We start from the raw sequence: 23964 nt of genomic DNA, 5'->3' as shown, positions 1-23964 counted from the left end.
AGCGAGGCCAGGGACTGAACCAGCAACCTCATGGTTCCTAGTTGGATTCGTTAACCACTGCGCTACGACGGGAACTCCTCCCTTTGTCTTTTTAGGGCCGCACTATGGCATATGGAGATTCCCAGGCTAGGGATCAAATTGGAACTGCAGCCGCTGGCCTACACCACAGCCACAGCAACGTCAGATCTGAGCCACGTCTGCGACCTACACCACAGTTCATGGCAACACTGGATCCATAACCCACTGAGCGAGGCCAGGGATCAAACCTGTGTCCTCATGGATGCTAGTCAAATTCATTTCTGCTGAGCCACGATCAAGATCAGAGTATGTTCTTCAACAGAGCTTTCTCCTTGGGCAGGATACAGTTGGTTCACTTTACCACCTTTCTTCCCTCCTTCCAAAGGATGCCAGGCACACTAAACAATGATTAAACAAAAGATTAAAATTCCATCTGTGTGTGTGTGTGTGTGTGTGGCTGTTTGAACACTCATCGATTCTTTCAGTGGAATGTTAAGTAAAAGCACACAGATACCAGAAGGAGTTATTAAGAGCAGCCAATCAAAATCCGTTTCCAACTTAGTTTAATGTGATTTCCACACTAATTCTGCCAGCCTCCTCCACAGCGATCCCTCACCTCCCTGCCCTGTGCTGCCTCCCAACCCCTTTGCTTCCTGTAGCAAAAGGACACCTGCAAACAGAGGGGCAGGAAAGTAACCTTAGACGGTTGCTGAAGGAAAATAATCACAGCTTTTATAGACAAATCTGTGAGTCTGTAGAATTGAAGAAACTTAAAATTACCTCTGAATTGAAATCCAGACATGCCTTTTTGCACAACATTGTGATGGCTGTTGCATAAGAATCGCTGTCTTTTGAGAAGCATTGTTCATGATTTCCTTGTTGTGAAAGGTCTCTGGCATTTGTTTCTATTGTAGAATGCCACTGTTAACTAAGAACTTTCTTCTTTCCTGACGAACAGTGAATTTCCACATGGGCACATGACCTCCTGTTAATGAGGAAGCTCTCTAAATCCTGTTATCTGCTGTTGCCAGTTGAATTGGTTCAGGTGTGAAATAGGTTCCCTCTGCAGGGCTCAGGTCTTATTATTAGATTCCCATCCCTCTCCATTTCCCACAAACACGGCCATCACAAAAACTGGATCATAAATTTTCTCTAAAAATAACATATTCTTAGTTGCATTCCCTTATGGAGAAGGCCTGACTTTGAGCCAGACGCTGAGCTTGATGTATTGTATAGATGAGCTCAGTTCATTCCCTCCACGACCTGCGGGTTATTCTGATAGTTTTCTCTATTTAGCAGTCCAGGAAACTGGGTTCACCTGCCCAGAAAGTAAAACCTAAGTTTTTGCAACTTTGGAATCAGAATGCTGTGAATCCCCAAACTAGACTTCCTGCCCCATTGATGAGCAGTTATTCGTTGAATCATTCAGCTGATACTTACTAAGGCCTAAAACACTGGCCTAGGAACACACAGTGACAAAGCAAAACAGACATACTCCTCCCTACCTTCAAGGAGCTCGCAGTCTAACCCAGAGAGGGAATGGCCAGATCTGGTTTGGTCTTTGGGGCTGACAGACTATGAGATTTAGTGCAAGTCTGTTCTATTCTGTAGCCTCAGATTCCACATCCGTAAATGAGGCAGCTGGATTTTGACCAGTGGTTTTCCATCATTATTGTGAATCAGAATAACATGAGGAATGTGTTTAAAGACACATCTTCCTTGGAGTTCCCTCCGTGGCTCAGTGGTGAATGAACCTGACTAGGATCCTTGAGTTTGCGGGTTGGATCCTTAGCCTCGCTCAGTGGGTAAGAATCTGGGGTTGCCGTGAGCTGTTGTGTAGGCCACAGACGAGGCTCGGATCTGGCGTTGCTGTGGCTGTGGTGTAGGCTGGCGAAAAGACACATCTTCCTGGCCTTCTACACCCAGGTACTTTGATTTAAGAGGTTCAGGGTGGGGTCCAGGAACTTGTTTCTGTAATGAAGGCTCAGGTCTCCTAAGAACCAGCCTGTGAGAGAGACTGATCTGGCTGTAAACCGCATTAGCACCTACATGGGATGTGTGTTGTCACCTACATCCCACCACAGAGCACAGAGTAGGTCTCAATAAACGTTTGGTGACAGTTGGAGTGACCTTTCTGTGGGGTTTCCATGGATGGACCTCAGAGGCTCCTGACCACAGTTTTTGTAAAGGTTTTTGAATCAGATTCTAAGGGCCCTTTGGGCTCTTGAATGCTGGATGGTTTTATGATTGAAACCAACTCCTTCTCCTACCAAAAGCTCAGACCTATTATTGGAAATCTTTTTATTTAACCTGTGTAGTAAAATTTGAGGCCTGTATCAAGGTGACCTGATGAGATGTCAATTTACAGTAGATTCTTTTTTTTTTTTGCTTTTTAGGGAGGAACCCACAGCACATGGAGGTTCCCAGGCTAGGGCTCGAATCAGAGCTACACCTCCCAGCCTACACCACAGCTCACAGCAACGCTGGATCCCTGACCCACGGAGCGAACCAGGGATGGAGACCTGCACCCTCATGGGTACTAGTCAGATTCGTTTCCTCTGCACCACGACGGGAATTCCTACAGTGGATTCTTAAAATCCTATAGGAGTTGGTACCCACAGTGTATGTGTAAATTCTAGTGCTCCCATTACACAGTTTATACTTTTCTTGCTTCATCTGAAAGTACCTTTGGGGCTGGTGGCGCTGTCTCTGTTCTTCAAGTAGGAAAATCAAGGTGCCTGTGATGCTTGTAGCTTGTCCAAGGCCACTCCACTAAAAACCAGTGTGTCCATCAAAGAACATGGCCCTTATCCTCTGCCCTGCTTATGTGGCCTTGGTTGGGTAGGTCGGCCTCTTTGGCCCTCAGTTGCCCCACCTGTAAGATGGGAGAAGGATGGACTAATTGTTTCTGAGCAGCTGTGTGGCCTGGATATTTGAGGTTCCTCCCTCTAACTGCATGCTTAGACGTGCAGTAGTCCCTGTGTGGGCAAGCTCTGAAGACCTCTTAGTTTAGGGAAGAAGAAAGTAAGGACTAATGACACCGCCTAAAACAGGTCATCTCTGCAGATCATTCCAGATGTACATCACTGAGGCAAAGGCAGTGAGGTTGTAGAAGCCATAAGAAAAAAAATTTCCAGAATTTTGGAACCTTGGTTCTCAGTATCTCACTGTTGATTCTGAGGATGAGATTCAAGGGAGTTTACATCTCTAGAGTCACAACTGTGAGATCCCACGCTATGCGTCATCCCCAGCAGTGTGGGAAGACTTTCACAAACATATGGAGGAAACACTGTCTTTTCTGGAATCTTAGACTCTCGAAATGTCCTTGTGAAGGTCACCTAACCCTTGCTGCTCAGTGCCCTTCAGGGACCAGCGGCATGAGCATCACCTGGGAGCTTGTTAGAAATGCAGAATCTCAGGCCCAGCCCCAGATCTCCTCTATTCAGAATCCATGTTTAACAAGCTCCCCCACATAATTGTTCTGTACAATAAATTTTGAGCAGCACTAGCCCTGGCCCAGCACTTGACTCCCCTTCTTCACACCCTATTGGACAAGCTAGTGTCCCATTTCTGGCCTCTTCTCACATCTTCTTCCAAGTGGTCCTGTTTCATCCTAACACCAGTCCAGTTTTGGAATTTCTTCTCTCTCTTAAGCTAACCCCACATTCATTTAGTAACTTCCACCTTTGCACTCATTCTAGCCTCAGGACCTCACAGAACAAGATAAATCCTTCTCTGTGCCTTTAATCCTCATAAAACACACTTTCTAACCTTCCTTATCCAAGATACACACCTGTATGTGGCAGCACATTGCAGACTCATTGGGGCCAGGTAACACAGTGAGAGATGAACACCAGGTGAAATGCACTAAGGAATGGTGAGGACTGTGGCAAACTGGAGAGCCATGCCCTACCTAGCACGGCAGCTGATGGTGCTGGCCCAGCACAGTCTGAGCATCAATGTGCTTTTTGGGTTTTCAAGAAAAGCCAATGAATCTTGATAAGACAATAAGAAGTCTTGCTATGTTTTTTTCACACTGGCAATTAAAAACAAAAACAAAAACAAAAAACAGCAACGCTCAAAAGCCAACAAATTGTGTTTGCCAGTGGACCACATCTAAGGTTTTTATGACCTTTGATGGTATAAGTGTCTACTCACCTTGGATACAGTAGCCCAGGTGTGGTCTGAGCAGCAGAGAATGGGCAGGATTATGGCCTCCTTCACTCTAGACTAATGGTTTTCAAACTGGAGTGTGCAGCAGAGTCTCTCAGAGGCCTCGTCCACATTGCCAGACTCCACCCCCAGAGCTGCTGCTGCCACTTCCTGGGCAAGACCCAGGGCTCAGCATTTCTAACACATTTCCAGCTGCTATAGATGCTGCTGGTTTACATTTTGAGAACCACTTTAGACTGGTGCCTTCCATTAAGGCAGCCTTCGTTTGCAAAACCTCTTTAGTTCCATCAGTGACCTAAAGTAGTCGATGGAGGTTTCCAGTCTTTGTTAGCAGAAGACAGAAAAGGAATTAGGAGGGAGGGCTGGAGGAAGGATTGCTAAACAACCCTTGACCTGACATCTCGAGGTAGCATATTTACCTTGGTCACATCCCTGACCCATTCTAAGACTCTGTCCCTGTCAGTGCAACAGGGTAGTGGCCCCAGCTCAGGTTCCAAGTCTGTGTTCACTTGTTCAGTTTGATTGTCAATTTGTTTTTAGCAAAGGACTTTTTAAAAATCAGTTCTCATATGGAACCCTGGTATAGAAAACAGAGGCGTGCCTGGTCTCATTGAAGGGATGTGGGGTCAGCCCTTACTCTCAGCCTCCACCTTCCCACAGCTGCACTGAGGGGTCTCCTGTAGAAATGCAGCTCAACACAGTTGAAACCTACTGAAGAGAATTCCGGCTCAGCTGTTGTGATTTCTAAGACCCCGAGAACTGTTTGTAGGCAAGTGGCCTTCATTTTTTTTGCAGTTTTCTTTTCCCCTCTGATCACAACGTCTGGCATGCCCACTTTCAGAATTTTCTTCTTGCAACTCAGAGAGGTCTGTGGGAGAGGAAATTCCAAGGATTGTTATTATTGTTAGAGCTGTTGTAAGGATATTGAGCTGTTGTGGAAAATCTGCTAACACGAGGATAGCCAGAGACTGAATAAACAGCTGTGGGGATGGTTTTATTCCAGTGGCTTCTTGTTAGTGCTGAGGTTCCAGCGTGCCACACATTCAGGGCCTTTGTAGTTAATTATTTGGGAAATAGGACTGGTGGATTCTGCATGCCACTGTGGCAAGAACAGGTCTGTGGGGTTTTTAATGGGGAAGGTGATGTGGAAGGCTGTTGTTATTTAGGTGAACACAGAAAATATTTAAACAGCCATGTGGAACAGTGTTACCTTGGGAAGGGTCTTACTGAGCCGTGGGGCCAAGTCTTTAGGCTTGACTCTTGGCATGGAAAAGCATCTGGCACCTTCTGATGACCCCCGACACTGAAATGCAGCCTCCTTAATTAGGGAGCTGTTGTGGAAAATCTGCTTCCAGGATAGACTCACCTCCCACAATACATAATAAATGCCTTCAGCACTCAGCCTCTGGGGGCTGCTCTCCTGCGGCTGCTATATATTTCTGTTTTCTTTCAGCCTTGTAGGTTCTTCCTCAGACCCTCCACACACATTTGCCATCTGTGCCCCCTCTCTGGGACTGGGCTTTCCCGGGACCCGACTTCTCCTCTAGTGCTCCATGCTCCTTGGGCCTATCCCAGCCCTGCTGCATTCCACCCGCCCCCAGAAGTCTACGCCCAGACTGTGTAGTTAGCCTGCATTTCCTTGCAGTGTATCTGAAGCCTATCCCACAATCAATCAATCAATCAATCAATAAATAAATAAATAAATAAAGAGTTCCCATTGTGGCTCAGCGGAAACGAATCTGACTAGCATCCATGAGGACGAAGGTTTGATTCTTGGCCTTGCTCAGTGGGTTAAGGATCTGGCATTGCCATGAGCTGTGGAGTAGGTTGCAGACACGGCTCAGATGCTACATTGCTGTGGCTGTGCTATAGGCCAGTGGCTACAGCTCTGATTCGACCCCTAGCCTGGGAACCTCCATATGCCATAGGTATGGCCCTAAAAAGACAAAACTAAAAATGAAGCCCAGCCCAAAGGCCCCCATGTCTATGGAACCTCCTCCGGTTCTCCCAGGTAGAAGCTATAGCACGTTCTCTGGGCTTCTCACGCAAGGTTCTCTTCCTTTGCCCTGTCCAGGACGTGGCCATGAGCCACCTGGGGCTGTCGAGCACTTGGAATGAGGTTGAATTGAGATGAACACAAGAGTAAAATAACACACCTGATTTCAAAGTGTTGGTACTCCTCCAAAAAAAAATATGGAATACCTCAACATTTTTTCTACTGTGTATTGAGATGATAATACTTTAGATGGATTATATAGAGCTAAATGAAATATACGATCAAAACTCACTTCAGGAGTTCCCACTGTGGCTCAGTGGTAAGGAACCCAACTAGTATCCATGAAGACGCAGGTTCGATTCCTGGCCTCACCCAGTGGGTTAAGGATCTGGCGTTGCTGTGGTTGTGGTGTAGGCCTGCAGCTACAGCTCTGATTTAGCCCCTAGCCTGGAAACTTCCATATGCCACGGGTGTGTCCTAAAAAGACAAAAAACAAACAAACAAAAAAAACCCCACCAAAAATCTCACTTTATCTGTTTTAAAAAATCTTTTAAAAAAATCTGTTTTAAAAAATCCATATACCACGGGTGTGCCCTGAAAAGACAAAACACAAACAAAAAAACCCCACCAAAAATCTCACTTTATCTGTTTTAAAAAATCTTATCTTTGTGGCTTGCATTATGTTTCTGTTGGACAGTGTCACACCTACCACTTTCTCTCATCTATTTTATCTCCTGAAGGTTTGTGAGTTCCAGGAGGGTGGACACTGTGTGCCTGTCATCTTTATGACTTTTGCACACCTACCTGGCACAGGCAGGACAAACAGAGCCATACCGAAGGAATTAATAAATGAACCAATGATGGCAGACATTCAGTCAATACCAAAGCTCCCTTAAGTAGTGTGATTTCTGGATCTCTGTAATTAAACTTATTTCACCTTTTCTGCTTTTTCGTATTTTTATGTCTTTTTTTTTTTTTTAAAGGGCTCACACATTCAACAAAAGAACTCCTTTTTCTTGGGAGATGGGCAGAAGCTGAAGGACTGGCACGACAAAGAAGCCATCAGGAGGGATGCTCAGCGAGTAGGTACGGAGAGCTGGGCTGTCCACAGTCGGGTCCTCTGGAGAGTGTTTGCATGCACAGGGGTGTGTGTGTGTGTTTAGTGGGGCCTCTGATCCTCTGTTGATTCCATCTCCCTTTGCCATCATCCCTTCCCGGGGTTCCCAAGATCCCCCTCTTCACCTGTTAACTGACCCCTTTCTTCACTCACATTACCAGATCCACTGCCTTCAGGAATTTTCCCTGCTCCCTCCATGGTAATAGAAAAATGTCTCCCTCCTAGAAAATAATTTTCCACTCATAGTAAGAGTCAACACTTACTGAACACCTATGGTCAACAAGACCCGTGGTCCACACTTTGCACATTTTCTTGGTGAAACTCCTAACCAGTCTTTGTGGCCTATTTGATGAGAATGACCTGGTGCTCAGAGAGGTGGGGTAATTTGCCTACAGTCACACAGTGAGAAAGAGGCAGCCTTGGGACTTGAACCCAGACGTAACTTTTGGAACAGATCCTGTTACACTGTGGCGGGGGCGGTGGGACGGGGTGGTACAGAAATTATGTGGCATCATCTCTAAAGCCCAGGCTAAGAGCCAGGAGAGCAGCTCTGACACCACCTACCAGCCATGGGTCCATCAGATAACTTCCATACTGCTGGAGCCTTGGTTTCCCCATCTGTCTGCAGGGCTCATGCTTCCTTCTTTGACAGCCTCAGGGGGTTGTTGTGAAGGTGACAGGTAGAGTGTAGCTTTACAGCACTGGGAAGCACCGTAAAATATAAGGGATTGTGATTTTACTCATTTTTCCCTCTCAGTTAGAGGTACCCACCACTAATGATATATTTTTTTTAATTACACTGTGACAAAACCATATTATAATAAGGCTTTGAGTGGAGCTGATATGACAACCTAACTGATACTCAGGGAAATTTAAAGACATGTATGTTAGCACTTTAAAATGAAGGTGTGGGGGTGCTGCTTAAATTAAGAAAGGAAACATTTGAAAAGAGCTGATTTCTAGGCAGTTAAGAATTATTAGAACATTGGGTTTAACTATCAAGAAAAGAGTAAGCAGTGGAGACATTCCTTTTTTTTTTTGCATTTTAAATGATTTTTATTTTTTCCGTTATAGTTGCTTTACAGCGTTCTGTTAATTTTCTACTGTACAGCGAAGTGACCCAGTCATACATACGTATGTACATTCTTTTTCTCACATTATCCTCCATCATGCTCCATCACAAATGACTAGATACAGTTCCCAGTGCTGTACAGCAAGATCTCATTGCTTAGCCATTCCAAAGTGGAGACGTTCTTAATATAATGACCAGCATGTGTTGAGCACTCACCGTGTGCCAGGCATCTTGCCCTCCATCCTCTCCTTAATCATCACATTGAACTTTCTCATCCCAGTGAATTCAAAGGGCAAAACCCAGCATAGAAAAAGGCTAAAGGCTTGCCCAAGATGACCCTGCTGGGAGCACCAGGGCTGGGCTTCAGACTCCACTCTGCCTAGCTCCCCGGCCTGAACTCAGAATCATGCCACTGCACTGCCTTCCCAAAGCTTCCCTCTCTGCCCGAACAGATGCTTCTACTCTTCGTTTTCTGCTTTTTGCATTTGTGTCCCGTATGGAACCTGTGCTGGGCACTGGCCGGCAGTGTCTTATCGCAGAGCAATGCAAGTTACAGGCCACTGAATCCTCTTCTTGGTCTCACTGGCTTGGTGTAGGTGCAGCCCCTGGGCTCCACCTCTCAGCTTGCACCTTCCCATCAAGCTGATGTCAACAGTTATTCTGCAAAGTAAATGGGACGTTGCTCAGGCTATGAGCCCCAGAAGGTGAGGCGCTTTTCTGTGTGTTTGTGTGTGTGTGTGTGTGTGTGATTTTTGGTTTGTGGGTTTTTTTTTTTTTTTTGCTTTTTAGGGCCGCACCTGGAGCATATGGAAGGTCGCAGGCTAGGGGTCGAATCAGAGCTACAGCTGCCGGCCTACAGCACAACCATAGCAACTCGGCATCTGAGCCGCATTTGTGACCTATATATACCACAGCTCACGGCAATGCCAGATCCTCAACCCACTGATCGAGGCCAGGGATCGAACCCACATCCTCATGGATACTAGTTGGGCTCGTTTCCACTGAGCCACAATGGGAAGTCTGATGAGGTGTTTTTTTTAAGCAGCTGAGTTTAAAAAACTCGTTTCTTCCAGACCCACACCAATGGCAGATGCTTGAGCTATTATTGCAGGGGTTGGGGTGGACATCCCCACTCACCTTCTACACCCTGGGAACCCAGGGGACAAATTTCCTGGAGTGCAAGGGACTCTTTCCCCAGGTGGATTGTACAGAGGAAAGCTAGCACTGGATCCACCCAAATCTACAACTCAGAGTGACACTTTTCAGGCAGATCTTAACTTGTTTGCTGGCTTAGAAAAAATCAAAGTGTCTTTTATCATTTGTGGCAAATTTGATTGACATATGAAGTTTGCCTTGCCTGGAGATTAATCACAGTGTTTCCCCCCATGGTTAATAGGGTTGATCGTTTACAAAAAGCTTGCATGTGTGCACCCTCTCATTTGGTTTTCTCTGCATGGTGAGGGTACCAGATGGGAGCAAACTACAGCTCAGCAAGGTAGTGCGGCTGGTTCAAGGTTGATCAGGTCATATGCAAGTGACCGGGCCTCCCAGCCAGGTGATGAGACTTCAGGAGCAGGGATTTTGGGGCTCCTTGCAGAGGAGGGAAGACATGGGCTTTGGAGCTCAGAGAGCTGGTGTGATAACCTTGCCAAGTCCTGGCTTATCTGTCTGTGGAATTAGGGCCCACATGTCTACCCTGACACCTCACCATGGACATTGCATAAAAACAGGGCTGAAGTGCATGACACGGCCATGGCTGAACAAATGCTCATTCCCCTCCCCTCTTCAGCCCCTCCAAATCTGGAGGAACCCTCTGTATCACGTGTAAAGTTTATCTTGGTGTTTTAACCATACTTGTCATCTTCCCTTCCCGACTTCATTTATTTATTATCTTTCTAGGACCCCACCCATGGCATATGGAGGTTCTCAGGCTAGGGATCAAATCAGAGCTGTAGCTGCTGACCTATGCCACAGCCACAGCAATGTGGATTGGAGCCGCATCTGCGACCTACTCCGCAGTTCATGGCTACAATGATCCTTAATCCACTGAGCAAGGCCAGGATTGAACCTGTGTCCTCATGGATACTAGTCAGATTCTTTTCTGCTGAGCCACAACGGGAACTACTCCCACTTCGATTAATTGGCAACTCTGACCTTGCTCTTTGCTCCTAGGTAATGGAGAACAAGGGAAACCCTACCCCATGACAGATGCTGAGAGAGTGGATCAGGCGTACCGAGAAAATGGATTTAACATTTATGTCAGTGATAAAATCTCCCTGAATCGCTCTCTCCCTGATATCCGGCATCCAAAGTGAGTATGTCTCTCATCTTCTGGGATCTAAGAATTCTGCCCTTGGCTCTTGTTGAGGATTAATTAAAGAAACAGGTACATAAAACACTTGTGGTGGAGATTGCTTTCTGTTACCCAGGGCCTTGGTGCACAGGTTCATGTGAGCAGATTCTTCTAGAATCTAGAGCTGGCATGGCGGAGGGACAGGACTGTCTCCCAGTGGGAACCGTGACCTCTATATATCCCCTTTTGGCTCTGGCCCCCAGAGAGGTCCGGATCTCAGTTGGCAAGACAATTGCAGTGACAGTTCCAGTCTTCCCTCTCTCCACTCCCTGAATGTGACATCTTTATTTCTTTTTCTTTTTAATCTTTATTTTAGCTGTCCCGTGTACCTATGTATCTATGTCTTTGTTATAAGCTATCTCAGAGCATTTTGAGAGAGGACGTATCACAATGATTATACAGGTAGTAGTGGCAGCTGACATTCTTTGAACAGGTAGCATGTGCCAAGCACTTGGTTTACACCAGCTTAGTTTCCCATGAGGTGGGCCCTGTAATGATGCCCATTTTTACAGATGCAGAATCTGAGGCTTAAAGGGGCGTTATACCCCTTTAAGTATATATATATATACACACACCCCTGTATACGCTTAAATGCACACAAGACCATACTATGACATAGCCGAGCCAGTTCCTGTGCTGCAATTCATCTGCAAACTACTCTGGGTCTTAAGCCATCCTGCACCCCGCCCCCATTTTCAGTTGGGATACTGTGCTGGCCATGGGGGTTTTCTAGTAGAGCAGTACATCTTAAAGTTGCTCTGCATTAGAATCACAGATTCTAGGGGTGCTGTTAGAAACACAGGATAAGGAGCCTCATCCTCATAATTCCTGAGTCAGTAGATCTGGGCTGGGGCCCAAGAACTCGCATTATAAGTAAGCTCCCACGTGAGTCTGTGGGGCTTATCTTGGGCCCACACTTTGGGAACCACTGCAAGCGGAGTTCAGAATTGCTTCTACATGAAGGCAATACCGAGTAGCAGTGGAGCATAAAGTGTTTTGCTTGAGGACTAAGACAGTAGAGCCCAGGAAAAGATAGTAACATTTGTTAGATACTTAATCTCTGCCAGGCATTGTTTTAAGCCAGTGGTTCTCAAACGGTGGTTCCCAGGCCAGCAGCAGCAGCTCATTAGACATGCAGATTCCTAGACCCCAGCCCAAGTCTACTGAATCAGAAGCTCTGGGGAGGGGCCCAGCAATCAGTATTTTAACAAGCCTTCCAGGTGATTCTGATGCATAGCTTAAGTTTTAGGACCAGTGTTCTGGGTACTTAAATGCATTTGTTCAGCCAAACCTTGTAAAAACTCCATGAGGTAAATACTTTTATTATTACCATTTTACAGATGAGGAATTGAGGCAAAAAAAGCTGACACCGTTTGCATTATATGACACAGCTAGTAAAAGGTGGCACCAGAATTTGAATACAGGGAGTCTGACCTAGAATCTCTAAGTCATGAGGTCTTTCCACCTCTAAGAACTCGGTCGGTAGCTTGTCATAATAAAAAAGCATGGTAGCAGGTTTGGCTACTTAAAAATGCTTTCTGCCCCCTTACATCTTTCAGTCACTGCAAGAATCCTTTGAGGCTGGCGTTATTACTGTTATCTACACTTCGTAGTTGGGGAAATCACACAGCTAGGAACCAAAAGTGTGCTGCTTGCCCAGGACTGGGCCCTGTTCCTAAGAGTTTTTTACAGTGAAGGGAGGGAGCGAGGGGCCTTGTAGGGCTTGCCCGAGAGGGTTGCAATTTGTTTCATGGTCTTCCCTGTCAAGCCCAAGATTTTTCATCTCAGTTTGAGAATGTAGTTCAGATATTACTGATGTTGCTGGATTCAGAACTGACTCTGAGGGTCAGAAACTCAATTTATATGTTTAGCCCCTTGCAGAGTTCAGAATTCTACACTAATTTCATCTTTCTAAGCCTCGGAAAGAAGTTCCTCTGGGATCATTATACTCTTACCTCAGCTGCTGTTCTGTGATTCGGTGAGCTCCCAGCTCTGGTGATACCTGGGGTGGTTAAAAAAAAAAAAAAAATGGAAGCCAGGGCCCCACCCCAAACCAGAGGATTCAGAGTTTCTGGAGAGACAGCCTGGGTCTCAGGATTTTCTAAAACCTCAGAAAGCAATTCTCACATGTATCCAGGATTGAGAGCTGCTGGTGTGAAGTAAGGAGTGTTTTTGCCGTGAGAGAAGCTTTCATCCGTTTGTCCCTCTCTTCATCCAATACACGTGTATTAATGGTCCCCATGGGCCATGCTTGTGCCTCATACCAGGAACACAGTGAATAATAAGCATTATTGCTGCCTTGGGCAAGAGGGCGAAAAGTGGGGGCAGATGGCAGAAGCAGGTCATTAGACACAGAGGAGAACCAGTGGTGGGGTTGGCACCGGGTGTTGGGCAGAGGACCCCCCATCCCCTGCTCCAGCCTTTGCAGGAGGACATTACAGATAGAGAACCAGGTAAGACCCTGTGCCTTCTTCAGCTTAACAACTAAAGGGACGAGTCTGCCAGCTGTTAGAGGTGGAGCCAAGATGGGGACCCGCCCCTTTGTCTCCCAGCGCACACAGAAAGAGAAAAGTCTTTTTTTTTTGACTTTTTGCTATTTCTTTGGGCCGCTCCCACGGCATATGGAGGTTCCCAGGCTAGGGGTTGAATCGGAGCTGTAGCCACAGGCCTACGCCAGAGCCACAGCAACGCAGGATCTGAGCCACATCTGCAACCTACACCACAGCTCACGGCAACGCCAGATCGTTAACCCACTGAGCAAGGGCAGGGACCGAACCCACAACCTCATGGTTCCTAGTCGGATTCGTTAACCACTGTGCCACGACGGGAACTCCCGAGAAAAGTCTTTTTAATCGTAGGTCTGTGGATGGAATTCAGGAGTCTGTAAACTTGGCTGAGAAGAACATTGCGTTTTTCTTCTCATTAATACCTCTGAATGCAATCCGGTATTCCCTGTAGTTATGAATGTAGGCAACGAAGCACCTGTGATATTGTCACCAAAAGAAATCATTTACTTTCCCATCACTTTAAGGTTATCTTGAAATGTCGCAGATACTCACCACTGCTTTGGAATGGAGTTGGTTTTAGAACCACCTCTAGATCTTGTTTAATGTACGAATGAAGAAGCACATGTATGGCTGTATTTCAACTGTTTTATTATTTTGATAACTGTATTTTAGTCTAATGGGTTTCCTTCACAAGCTCATACATTTTATTTTCCTTACTGTAAACCTTGCCCTGAGAAGGGACCATAGGCTTCACCAGCCCAGCAAAGGGGTTCAGGGTCTTGGTTTAAGGGGAGGAAACCCTGGTCTGGGTGGATGTGAGCTGAGCCTGAGGCTCCTCTATGACCAGCCTACCCACCCAGCCAGTATCCAAGTTATGGTGAAAGATATTGCTAAATCTAGCACTCCTGACACCACCTTCCTTTTTGTAGAATCTCGTTGTGGAAGCTGACTTTTCATAAATGAGTTGACAGATATCTTGAAGAGCTTTTCTTTTTTTCCAGGAGGAGCAGGGGGACTTTTTCCTGCAGTTTGACAGCAGAAATGTGTGAGGATATGAGCAGTTGAGATGCTCACTCCTTCCAGCTTCTTTTAGCTTAAACAACTTCTCCAGCAGGAGCTGAGGTTTCTATTTGCCTTATATTCCTTCAAACTGAATTTTGGCAACAGCATGTCAAGGACAGGATTGAAGGGCTCTTTGTTTGTGCTAGCTGCATTTGCTTCCACCAAAGCTGCACCAAGGAAGGTGCGCAGAGAATGGAGACTAGCGGGTCTGGCTTGACTTGCTGGGTTTGCCTGCGGGAGGTGGCCAGCTGGCTCTGGGTGGGCCTGCCCTATGCACCTCCTGCCAAGGGGGTGGGAGCAGAGAATGAGTGGTAGACTGACCCACATTTTTCTTCCTGGGATGCTTGGCAACTGCATGTGGAGACCCCTCCAGGGCACAGAGCTGATGACAATGGAGTGCCAACTGCTGGAAGTGTCCCAGGTCTAAAGGTGCCTGGGCAAACCCCTCTGTTGGGCGAGTAGCTTCTTCCATGCAGAGATAATCCATGGTAGGGATGGAAGTAGCCTATAATCCTGACCTGCTTTCTCCAGTCCACGAGTATTGTTTCCAGTAATGAGTAAACCTGAATGGCATCTTTGTTGCAATAAAAGGCCCAAGTCTACCAGGTTCCTGGTTCCATGCTCCTTTTTGCCTTTTCCTTTTTACTAAATTAATGTGGTTCATTTATGGTATATGCTCAATTTCTTCAAAAGAATTCATAAGCTCATATTATAATAGACCTGTATTCTGTTGAGTGCCTTTCCATCCCCAGGTTACAAAGCCAGCAAGGAAGGAGTTGTAGCCTATTACCTTTGACAAATATTTATGAAGTATATACTCTGAAAAAATAACTTGCCAGTACAGGAAGTCTAAGTCGGCCATATCTGTACTAGTAGTAGTAGTCGTCGTAACAGTAGTAATAGAATGGTGGTAGTAGTAATGGTAGTAATTGTAGTAATAACACTGCTCTAATATGGATGTACATATGGATATAAAGATTCTATTTAGGGCCAAGATATAATAGAGACCAGATTTACCTGCTCCCTGGAATGACCAGAAGAAAACAAAAAGCAAAATATGTGAAGTAACGGTTTTAAAACAGTGAATGCCAGGCATCCCTAAGAGATGGGAAGCAGTTGAGCCCTACAAGTGCCCCCAGCTTATTCCCTTGAAAGAGTTGCCAGGACACGATGCAGGGAGGTCCCCAGGTAGAGCCCGGAGGACTTCCTGAGCTTCAAAGGATGGAGCTGAGAGTCCAGGGAGACCAAAGAAGCCACAGTTCCCAGGAAAAGGTGTCGAGAGGAGAGAGCTCCAGAGGGTCCCCTTGAGTGTTGAGTACAGTACTGATGAGTGTGGGGAAGGCTGCGGGATTAGAGGGAAGGGTGCCCAGCACTCTCTCAGGGCCAACAGTTGTGCCTCTTCCACCGCTCAGACTGGAAATCCCGTACTTTGTAACTCAGGAGGAATTGGGTGGTGAACTTTAGAAGGATTTTCCCTCAGTCTGGGGACTAATTAGCCCTGGACTGAACAGTGCCCTGCAGCACTCTATAAAAGCATGAATTATGACCCCAAAGGATCAAACTGTTAAGTAACGTAACGATATCCCGGGACAAAGCTCAAGAATACTTAAAATATTCAGCCCCGGAGTTCCGGGGCAGTGGTTAACAAATCCAACTAGGAACCATGAGGTTGCGGGTTCGATCCCTGGCCTTGCTCAGTGTGTTAAGGATCCAGCGTTGCCATGAGCTGTGGTGTAGGTTGCAGACGCGGCTCGGATTCCGCATTGCTGTGGCTGTGGCGTGGGCCAGCGGCTGCAGCTCTGATTAGATCCCTAGCCTGGGAACCTCCATATGCTGCAGGAAGCAGCCCTAGAAAAAGGCAAAAAGACAAAAAAAAAAAAAAAAAAAAAAAAAATCAGCCCCAACCAATGTAAAATCCAGTCAAAGATTATCAGACATGCAGAGAAGTAGAGAAAGATGGCCCATAATGAGGAAAGTTCCCAAGCAAAACCAACCCAAAGTTGACACAGGTTTTTGAATTAGCAGAGGATACTAAAACAGTTATAACTCTGTTCCATGTATTTAAAAAGTTAGAGACGGGGAAGATACAGAAACTCAAATTCTAGAAATGAAACTAGCAGGGTCCAAGGTGAAAAATACAGTAAATGGGATGAATGACAGAACAGATAATACAGAAGAAAAATTAGTGATCTTGAGGGGGAGAATTACTCAGAACAAAGGAAGGAAAAGCATTTTTAAAATGAAGAGAACATTAATGAACATTGACAACATTAAATTAAGCATTTGAATGTTTGTGTAATTGGAGCCATGAAGGAGAGGAGGGAGATAATGGCCACGTGTTTTCCAAATTGAATGACAGCCATGAAACCCCAGATCTAAGAAGCTCGGTGAAACCCAGTCTCAAGAAACATGAATAAAACAGCACTGAGACACATCATAATAAAATTACTGAAAACCAGCCATAAAGAGAAAAAACTTTACAACAGCTAGAGAAGTAAAACATGTTATAGACAGAGGTCCAAAGATAAAGACAACAGAGTCTTCATCAGAAACAATCCACGCAAAAGCACGGCATAGCAGCATTTTTAAAGCACTGAAAGTGAAAACTCTGGCAACCTAAAATTCTCTACTCAATGAAAATATAAAAATAAAGGAAAATAAAGAATTCAGACACACCAAAAAAAGCTCAAAGAATTAATCACAACAGTCATGTACTCTAAGGTCTGTTAAAGGAAGTCCTTTGGGGAAAAGAGGTATCAGACGGACCTCAGGACGTTCATTCTCAAAGAATGCAGATCACTGGAGATAGTAACTGTGTGAGCAAATGTAAACTAATTTTTTCTTACTGTTTAACTCTTTCAAAAAGGTATCTGACTGTGTAACCAAAAGTAATAACATAGTGTTGGGTTTAAAACATAGATAAAAGTAAAATATGCTCCCTCATAAAGGTTAGAGGGAGAAATGATAATATTGTGTTGTAAGGTTCTCCATGTTATTTATGAAGTGGTGTAATAGCATTTGAAAGTTGACTTTATAACAATGTATGTTATAAACTCTAAAATAAGCACTAAAATAGCAAAACAGAATTATGGCCAATAGGAAGGAGATAAGATGGAATCATGAAAATATCCAGTTAATCTAAAAGAAGGCAGAAAAAGAGGGGAAAAGGGACAAAGATCAGAAAGGAAAAATCGAAAGCAGGTACCACAATGATAACTTTAGCCTAACCATATCGATAATCACATTAAATAATCACAGAGCAGATGGTCAGACTAGATAAGAAAGCGAGGACTTCCCGTCATGGTACAGCAGACACGAATCCAGCTAGGAGCCATGAGGTTGCGGGTTCGATCCCTGGCCTTGATCAGTGGGTTAAGGATCCAGCATTGCTATGAGCTGTGGTGTAGATCGTAGACACGGCTCAGATCTGGCACTGCTGTGGCTGTGGTGTAGGCTGGCAGCTACAGCTCTGATTAGACCCCTAGTCTAGGAACCTCCATATGCCACAGGTGCAGCCCTAAAAAAAAAAGAAAGAAAGAAAGATCCAACTACACACTGCCTGCGAGAAACACACTTTAAAGATAAAAATACAAATACATTAAAGGTGAAAGAATAGAAAAGATGTGGGCTAAATAACACTAGCCAACAGAAAGCTGTAGTAGCTATATATCGGTTAAAACAGATTTCAGAATAAAGACAATTACCAGGGATAAAGAGGGTCATTTCATAATAGTAAAGGGATCATTCATCAAGAGGACGTAGCAATCCTAAATGTTTAAGTACCTAATAAGAAAGTTGCAAAATACATGAAGGAAAAACTCATAGAACTGCAAAGAAAAATAGACATAGCCACAATTATGAAGTTTCAACACTTCTCTCTCAATAATTGATACAACAGGTAGACAGGAAACCAGCAAGAATGTAATAAATTTGAACAGCACTGTCGACCAGTGTGACCCAGTTACCTTTTATGGAATACTCCACTCAATAACAGCAGAATATATAATTTTTTCACATGTATACAGAATATTTACTGGGATAGACCATATTCTGAGCCAGAAAACAAGTCTCCAAAAATTTTTAAAGATTCAAGTGGTAGAAGTTATGTGGTCTGACCACACTATAATTAAATTTAAAAACCAATAACAGAAAATCTCTTAAAATTTCCAAATGTTTGTTAACTGTGTAACTCACTTAGGAATAAAATATGGGTCGAAGAAATCAAAAGATTAGAAAGTATTTTGAACTGAATAATAATGAACACAGAATATATCAGAGCTTATGGGTGAGTTCCCTTTGTGGCTCAGCAGTTAACCCTACTAGGATATATGAGGATGCAAGTTCGATCCCTGGCCTCGCTCATTGGGTTAAGGATCCAGCATTGCCATGAGCTGTGCTGTAGGTCGCAGATGCGGCTCGGATTCTGCATTGCTGTTGCTGTGGCTCTGGCGCAGGCCAGCGGCTGTAGTTACATTTCAGCCCCTTGCCTAGGAACTTCCATATGCCGCAGGTGCAGCCCTAAAAAGCAAGAAAGAAAAAGAAAAAGAAAAGAATTTATGGAATATCACTAAAGCAGTATATAAGGGGGAATTTGTAGCATTAAATGCCTATATTGAAAAGAAGAGTGGGAGTTCCCATTGTGGCTCAGCAGGTTAAGAACCCAGTTATTACCCAGAAGGATGAGGGTTCAATCCCTGACTTTGCTCAGTGGGTTAAGGATCCAGTGTTGCCACAAGCTGCGGTGTAGGTCACAGATGTGATGCAGATCCTTCGTTGCTGTGGCTGTGGTGTAGACTGGCAGCTGCAGCTTTAATTGAACCCCTAGCCTGGGAGCTTCCATATGCCACAGGTACAATCCTAAAAAGAAAAAGAAAGAAAGAAAATATAAGAAGAATGGTCTCAAATTGATGATATCAGCTTCTTCTTAAAAAAAAACTAGAAAAAGCTTGGGCTTATCAGACACAACTTAGAATAGATTTACAAGGAGATCCTGCTGAATAGCATTGAGAACTATGTCTAGATACTCATGTTGCAACAGAAGAAAGGGTGGGGGAAAAAATGTAATTGTAATGTATACATGTAAGGATAACCTGACCCCCTTGCTGTACAGTGGGAAAATTAAAAAAAAAAAAAGAAGGAAATTTTTAAAAGGGCAAAGCAGAGATCAATGAAATAGAGAATAGAAAACCAATAGAGAAAATTCATTCGACCCAAAACTGATTTTTGAAGATGGGCAATTAAATTGATGACATCTAACTAGATTGATGAGGAAAAGAAAGAGAGAAGACACAAATTACCAGTATCGAGAATGAGAAAGGTAGCATAACTACAGACTCTACAACTATTAAGAGAATAATAAAGTAATATTCTGAACAACTTTATGCCTATAAATTCAACAACTTAAGTGAATGACAAATTCGTTGAAAAACACAAACTACCAAAGCTTACTCAAGAAGAAATTATTCATGTAAATATCCCTATATCTAGTTTAAAAAAAATGAAATTGTATTAAGAACCTTCCCACAAAGAAAACATCAGGCTCAGATAGGTTCCTTGGTGAATTCTACAGAAAAATTTAAGTAATAATACAAATTCTTGTGAAATACACAACTTTTGTGAAAAATTAGAGAGGATGGAGTATTTTCTTATTCATTGTGAAGCCAGCATTACCCTGACACCAAAACCAGATAAAGATGTTACAAGAAAAGAATATTACAAACACATGAATGGGATGGGCAGATGCTATTATTTCATCATTGTCATTATTCACTTTTTTCAGATAAGCAAAATAGAAGAATCAAAGGGGTAAAGAGTGGTCTTTGGCCAAAGTCACACAGGTACATCCTAGGCAGTGTTGGTACATCCATTAGACCAGATGACTTCACAGATGAATTCTACCAAACTTTGAAAGAAGATTTAATACCTACCCTCCTCAAACTATTCCAGAAAAGAGGAGGGAACACTACCTAACTTATTTTATGAGGCCAACATCACCCTGTTACCAAAACCAGACAAGGACAACACACACAAAAAAAGGCAGGCCAATATTTCTGAACATAGATGGACAAATCCTCAACAAAATATTAGCAAACCAAATTCAACAATACATCAAAAGGATCACACAACAATCAGGTAGGATTTATTCTAGGGATGCAGGGATGGTTCATTACCCACAAATCAGTGTGATACACCATCTTAACACAATGAAGGCTAAAAACCATATGATCATCTCAATAAATGCAAAAAGCATTTGACCAGATCCAACACCCATTTATGATTAGAAAAAACTCTCAGCAGAGTGGGTATAGAAGGGACCTATTTCAACATAAGAAGGGTCATATATGACAAATGCATGACATCAGACTCAATAATGAAAAATTAAAAGGTCTCTAAAATCAGGATCAGTATAAGGATGCCCCCTCTCACCATTCTCACTCAGCATTGTATTGGGCATCCTAGCCGGAGCAGTTAAGGCAAGGAAAAGAAAAGGCATCCAAAATGGAAGAAGTAAAACTGTTACTTTTTGCAGATAACATGATTGTATGTATACAAAATCCTAAAGACTCTGCCAAAAAACTATTAGAAACAGTCAAATCCAGTTGGCAAAGGATTTGGTCCATTTGCCAACCATTGCAGTGTCCAAAACATCCAGATAAAGTGTAGGGATCAGGAAGAGGGAGAGCCCTGAGGGGAGATGGCTCCCTGGGCCCAGGATAGCCAGTGGCTAAGGTCCTATTCAGAGACCACCACTTTTCTCCCATGATAATGTGGCCTCGGTGACGCTGGGGGCCTGAGAACCAGGAAAGCCTAGTGTTTATAAATATTCACAGAAACAGAAGGGGAATCTTCTGGAGTGGCTTACCTGCATGAGAAAGGCCAGGGGTAGAAGAGAGTTGAGTTTTCCTGGCAGAAAGCATCACCGGTTGTGCATTCATGGGGCTCTAGGAGACCGAGGGGAGATGGTGGCAGAATGACTGCCTGTGTTCTTGGGCTCCTCCTGTGTGGACACCTCATGCATGTACCCAGAGTTAATTAAATCAGGAATTTAAGGTAACCGTGATGTGTTAGGGGCCCCTTTCTTATCCTCCATCCCAAATCTGTAGCCCACCTAAAATGCATCCTGCCCCTACTCATTTATACTAAAATGATCAAGTATCATTCCCTGCCTTGAGATCTCAAGCCTAATATTCATTTGCAACTGTCCATGCAAGTCATTCATTCATTAATTCAGCAAGTATTTATTGTGTGTCCACTGTGTGTTCTTATTGCAAAAGCTTATCTCTGGGGAAACAGCGGAGAACAAAATAGGCAAAACCTCCTCCCTCCTGGAGCTTACATTCTGCTGGATGGGAAAGATCATAAACAACAAATGAACATATTAATTTACCAATGATGAAGAGGAAAAAAGCAGGGTAAGAGGTAGGAAAAGTGATAGGAGTGAGACGTATTTATTTCAGTGATCAGGGAAGGCCTCACTGGTAAGATGATCGAAGGATGGAGAAATGAAGACAGGAGGGGCCTAGTAGGGCAGTTAACTGGAAGAAGAGCCCTGCAGGCAGAGGAAAAAAGTGCAAAGGCCCTGAAATTATCACCCTTGGCTGTGGTGCCCAGTGAGCCAGGAGGAGAGGGATGAGAAGCAAGGCTGGAGAGATGCCAGGTCATGGTGGGGCTTTAGCTTTTCCCGAAATATGAAAAATGGAAGCCCTGGAGGGTTGTGAGCAGAGAGCAGCATCATTTGGTTTGCGTTTGCAAAGGGTCTCTTTGGTTTCCATGTTAGATGAAACTGTAGGCAGCCTAGGGTGGAGACAGGGGGGCTAGTTAGTAGTATATTACAGTCAAGGTTAAGATGTTCTTAAAACATCCAGATGACAGTATCAAAGAGCAGTTGAATAAATGACTGGATTTGTATTGTGAAAATGGTGATAGGGTCCTTATCTGAGTTGCTGTGTTTTTACATTGTGGTTTTAATTAACTCACCTTCCTCACATAGCAAGAGTCATAACAGATAGTACTTCTAAAAATGACCCAAGATCAGCTGTGGTCTGTGGTGTGGCATACAGGACCATAGTTTGTGTGCCACCTTCAGTTCAGCTGAGGGCCGTGCACACCTCCCACCACCTACAGTGGGAGTGAAAGACTGAGTCTGTACCCCACCCCCCCGGCAGTGCCCAGAGGTAGGTCAGACCCTCTGTACAACAGTGACGGGCTTGGAAGGCATATTTAGTACGTATTTCAGTTTTTACCTTTTTTACCTTGACTTGTGTGTGGAGTAAGCTCACTTGACACTTTTGTAATAGAGTACTTGAGTGTGAGATTAGTGCCTGGAGATGCTCAGCATGTGAGTGATGGCGACTTCCTCGTTTGGCAGGTTGTTGGCAAGGCAGTTGTGCAAGGAGGGGCAGGGGGTGGGTGGTGGAAAGGGGCTGTAGCCTGAGTAATTTGTGAGCTAGGAAAGGGGAGAGTCCAGGTTTCCTTGGAACATCCATAATTCTTCAGGAAACTTCAGTTGACTCGTCTCTGAAATTAAATTTCTCTTTCCTGAACAATAGTGTTTCTTTTAAGACAACAGTTATTGATCCATCAGACCTAATTTGGGGATTTAAAGGGCTCATAAGCCTTAAAATGAAATGACAGGCAATAAAAATTCTCAAATTGACTTCTTTTCTGTAATTTTTAGAACAGCTTTCAATGAATTCAGCCCTTGGCCTGAAATTACAGAAATAGATGGCTTATGCACAAAAATGACTGCCTGTTGGAGTTTCCATTATGGTTCAGCAATAACAAACCCAGCTAGTATCCATGAGGATGCGGGTTCAATCCCTGGCCTCGCTCAGTGGGTTAAGGTTCTAGTGTTGCAATGAGCTACGGTGGAGGTTGCAAATGTGCCTCAGATCTGGCATTGCTGTGGCTGTGGCGTAGGCCAGTGGCTACAGCTCTGATTCGACCCCTAGCCTGGGAACCTCCATATGCCCTGGGTGCAGCCCCAAAATGAAACAAAAGGGGGGGGGGGGGAGCTGCCTGTCAACTGAAAACAACTGAAAATCAAATGGGCATTTATTCCCTATGATTTATGAGGGGTGAAAACCACTCAACATCCACATGAGCTTTTGTGTGGTTTGTATACTTTTATCATTTCTGCAGACAGACTCTTTTCTGAGTCTTCTTGAAATGGACACTGTGTTCTCTGTGAGTGGTGACTTACCCAGTGCTTATGTGCCAGGCACTGTGCTGAGCACTCTGCCAGCCTCGGCTCACTTGTTCCCACTTTGAGGTTTGGTTTGATGCTATTTCTCTTTTCTTTATGTTTCAACATTATCTTCTCATTTACAAAAACACCACCACAACTCTGTTGTGATTCCAGCCTCTCTGAAATTGTTTGTGTCTAACAGGGATTACTGACTCCATTTTGCAGGTGCACAGACTGAACCTCAGGAAATCTTAAGTCCTTTGCTTCAGTTCACATAGCCAGTAGAACGCAAAGAAAACTCAAACCCAGAGTCTAGCCTGTGCTCCTTCTATTGCATCACATAAGACTAAGGCTCATTCCTCACAGGGAAGGAGGGAAACGCTTTCAAATTGAATCCCTTGTGCTGGAAGGTGCTTGGGCCAGGCGGAGTGAGCAAGGTTGGCTAGAGAAATGGAAGCAGCCCAGGCACTGCTCAGGTT

The 23964-nt window shown here is 44.4% G+C and overlaps 1 protein-coding gene across 5 annotated transcripts in view; it reads left to right on the top strand.

Annotated features, from left to right (window-relative positions):
• GALNT10 (polypeptide N-acetylgalactosaminyltransferase 10) overlaps positions 1 to 23964 on the top strand; it is a 308767-nt gene that overhangs the window by 171995 nt on the left and 112808 nt on the right. For all 5 annotated transcript variants that reach the window (XM_021076942.1, XM_021076943.1, XM_021076946.1 and 2 more), the window contains 2 exons: positions 7171 to 7273; positions 10549 to 10687. In XM_021076942.1, the coding sequence (XP_020932601.1) occupies positions 7171 to 7273; positions 10549 to 10687 (242 nt within the window). The remainder of the gene's footprint in view (positions 1 to 7170; positions 7274 to 10548; positions 10688 to 23964) is intronic.

The sequence above is a fragment of the Sus scrofa genome, chromosome 16 (assembly GCF_000003025.6).
Source record: "Sus scrofa isolate TJ Tabasco breed Duroc chromosome 16, Sscrofa11.1, whole genome shotgun sequence".
NCBI lineage: Eukaryota > Metazoa > Chordata > Mammalia > Artiodactyla > Suidae > Sus > Sus scrofa.
This window is presented reverse-complemented; position numbering and strand designations above follow the sequence as displayed.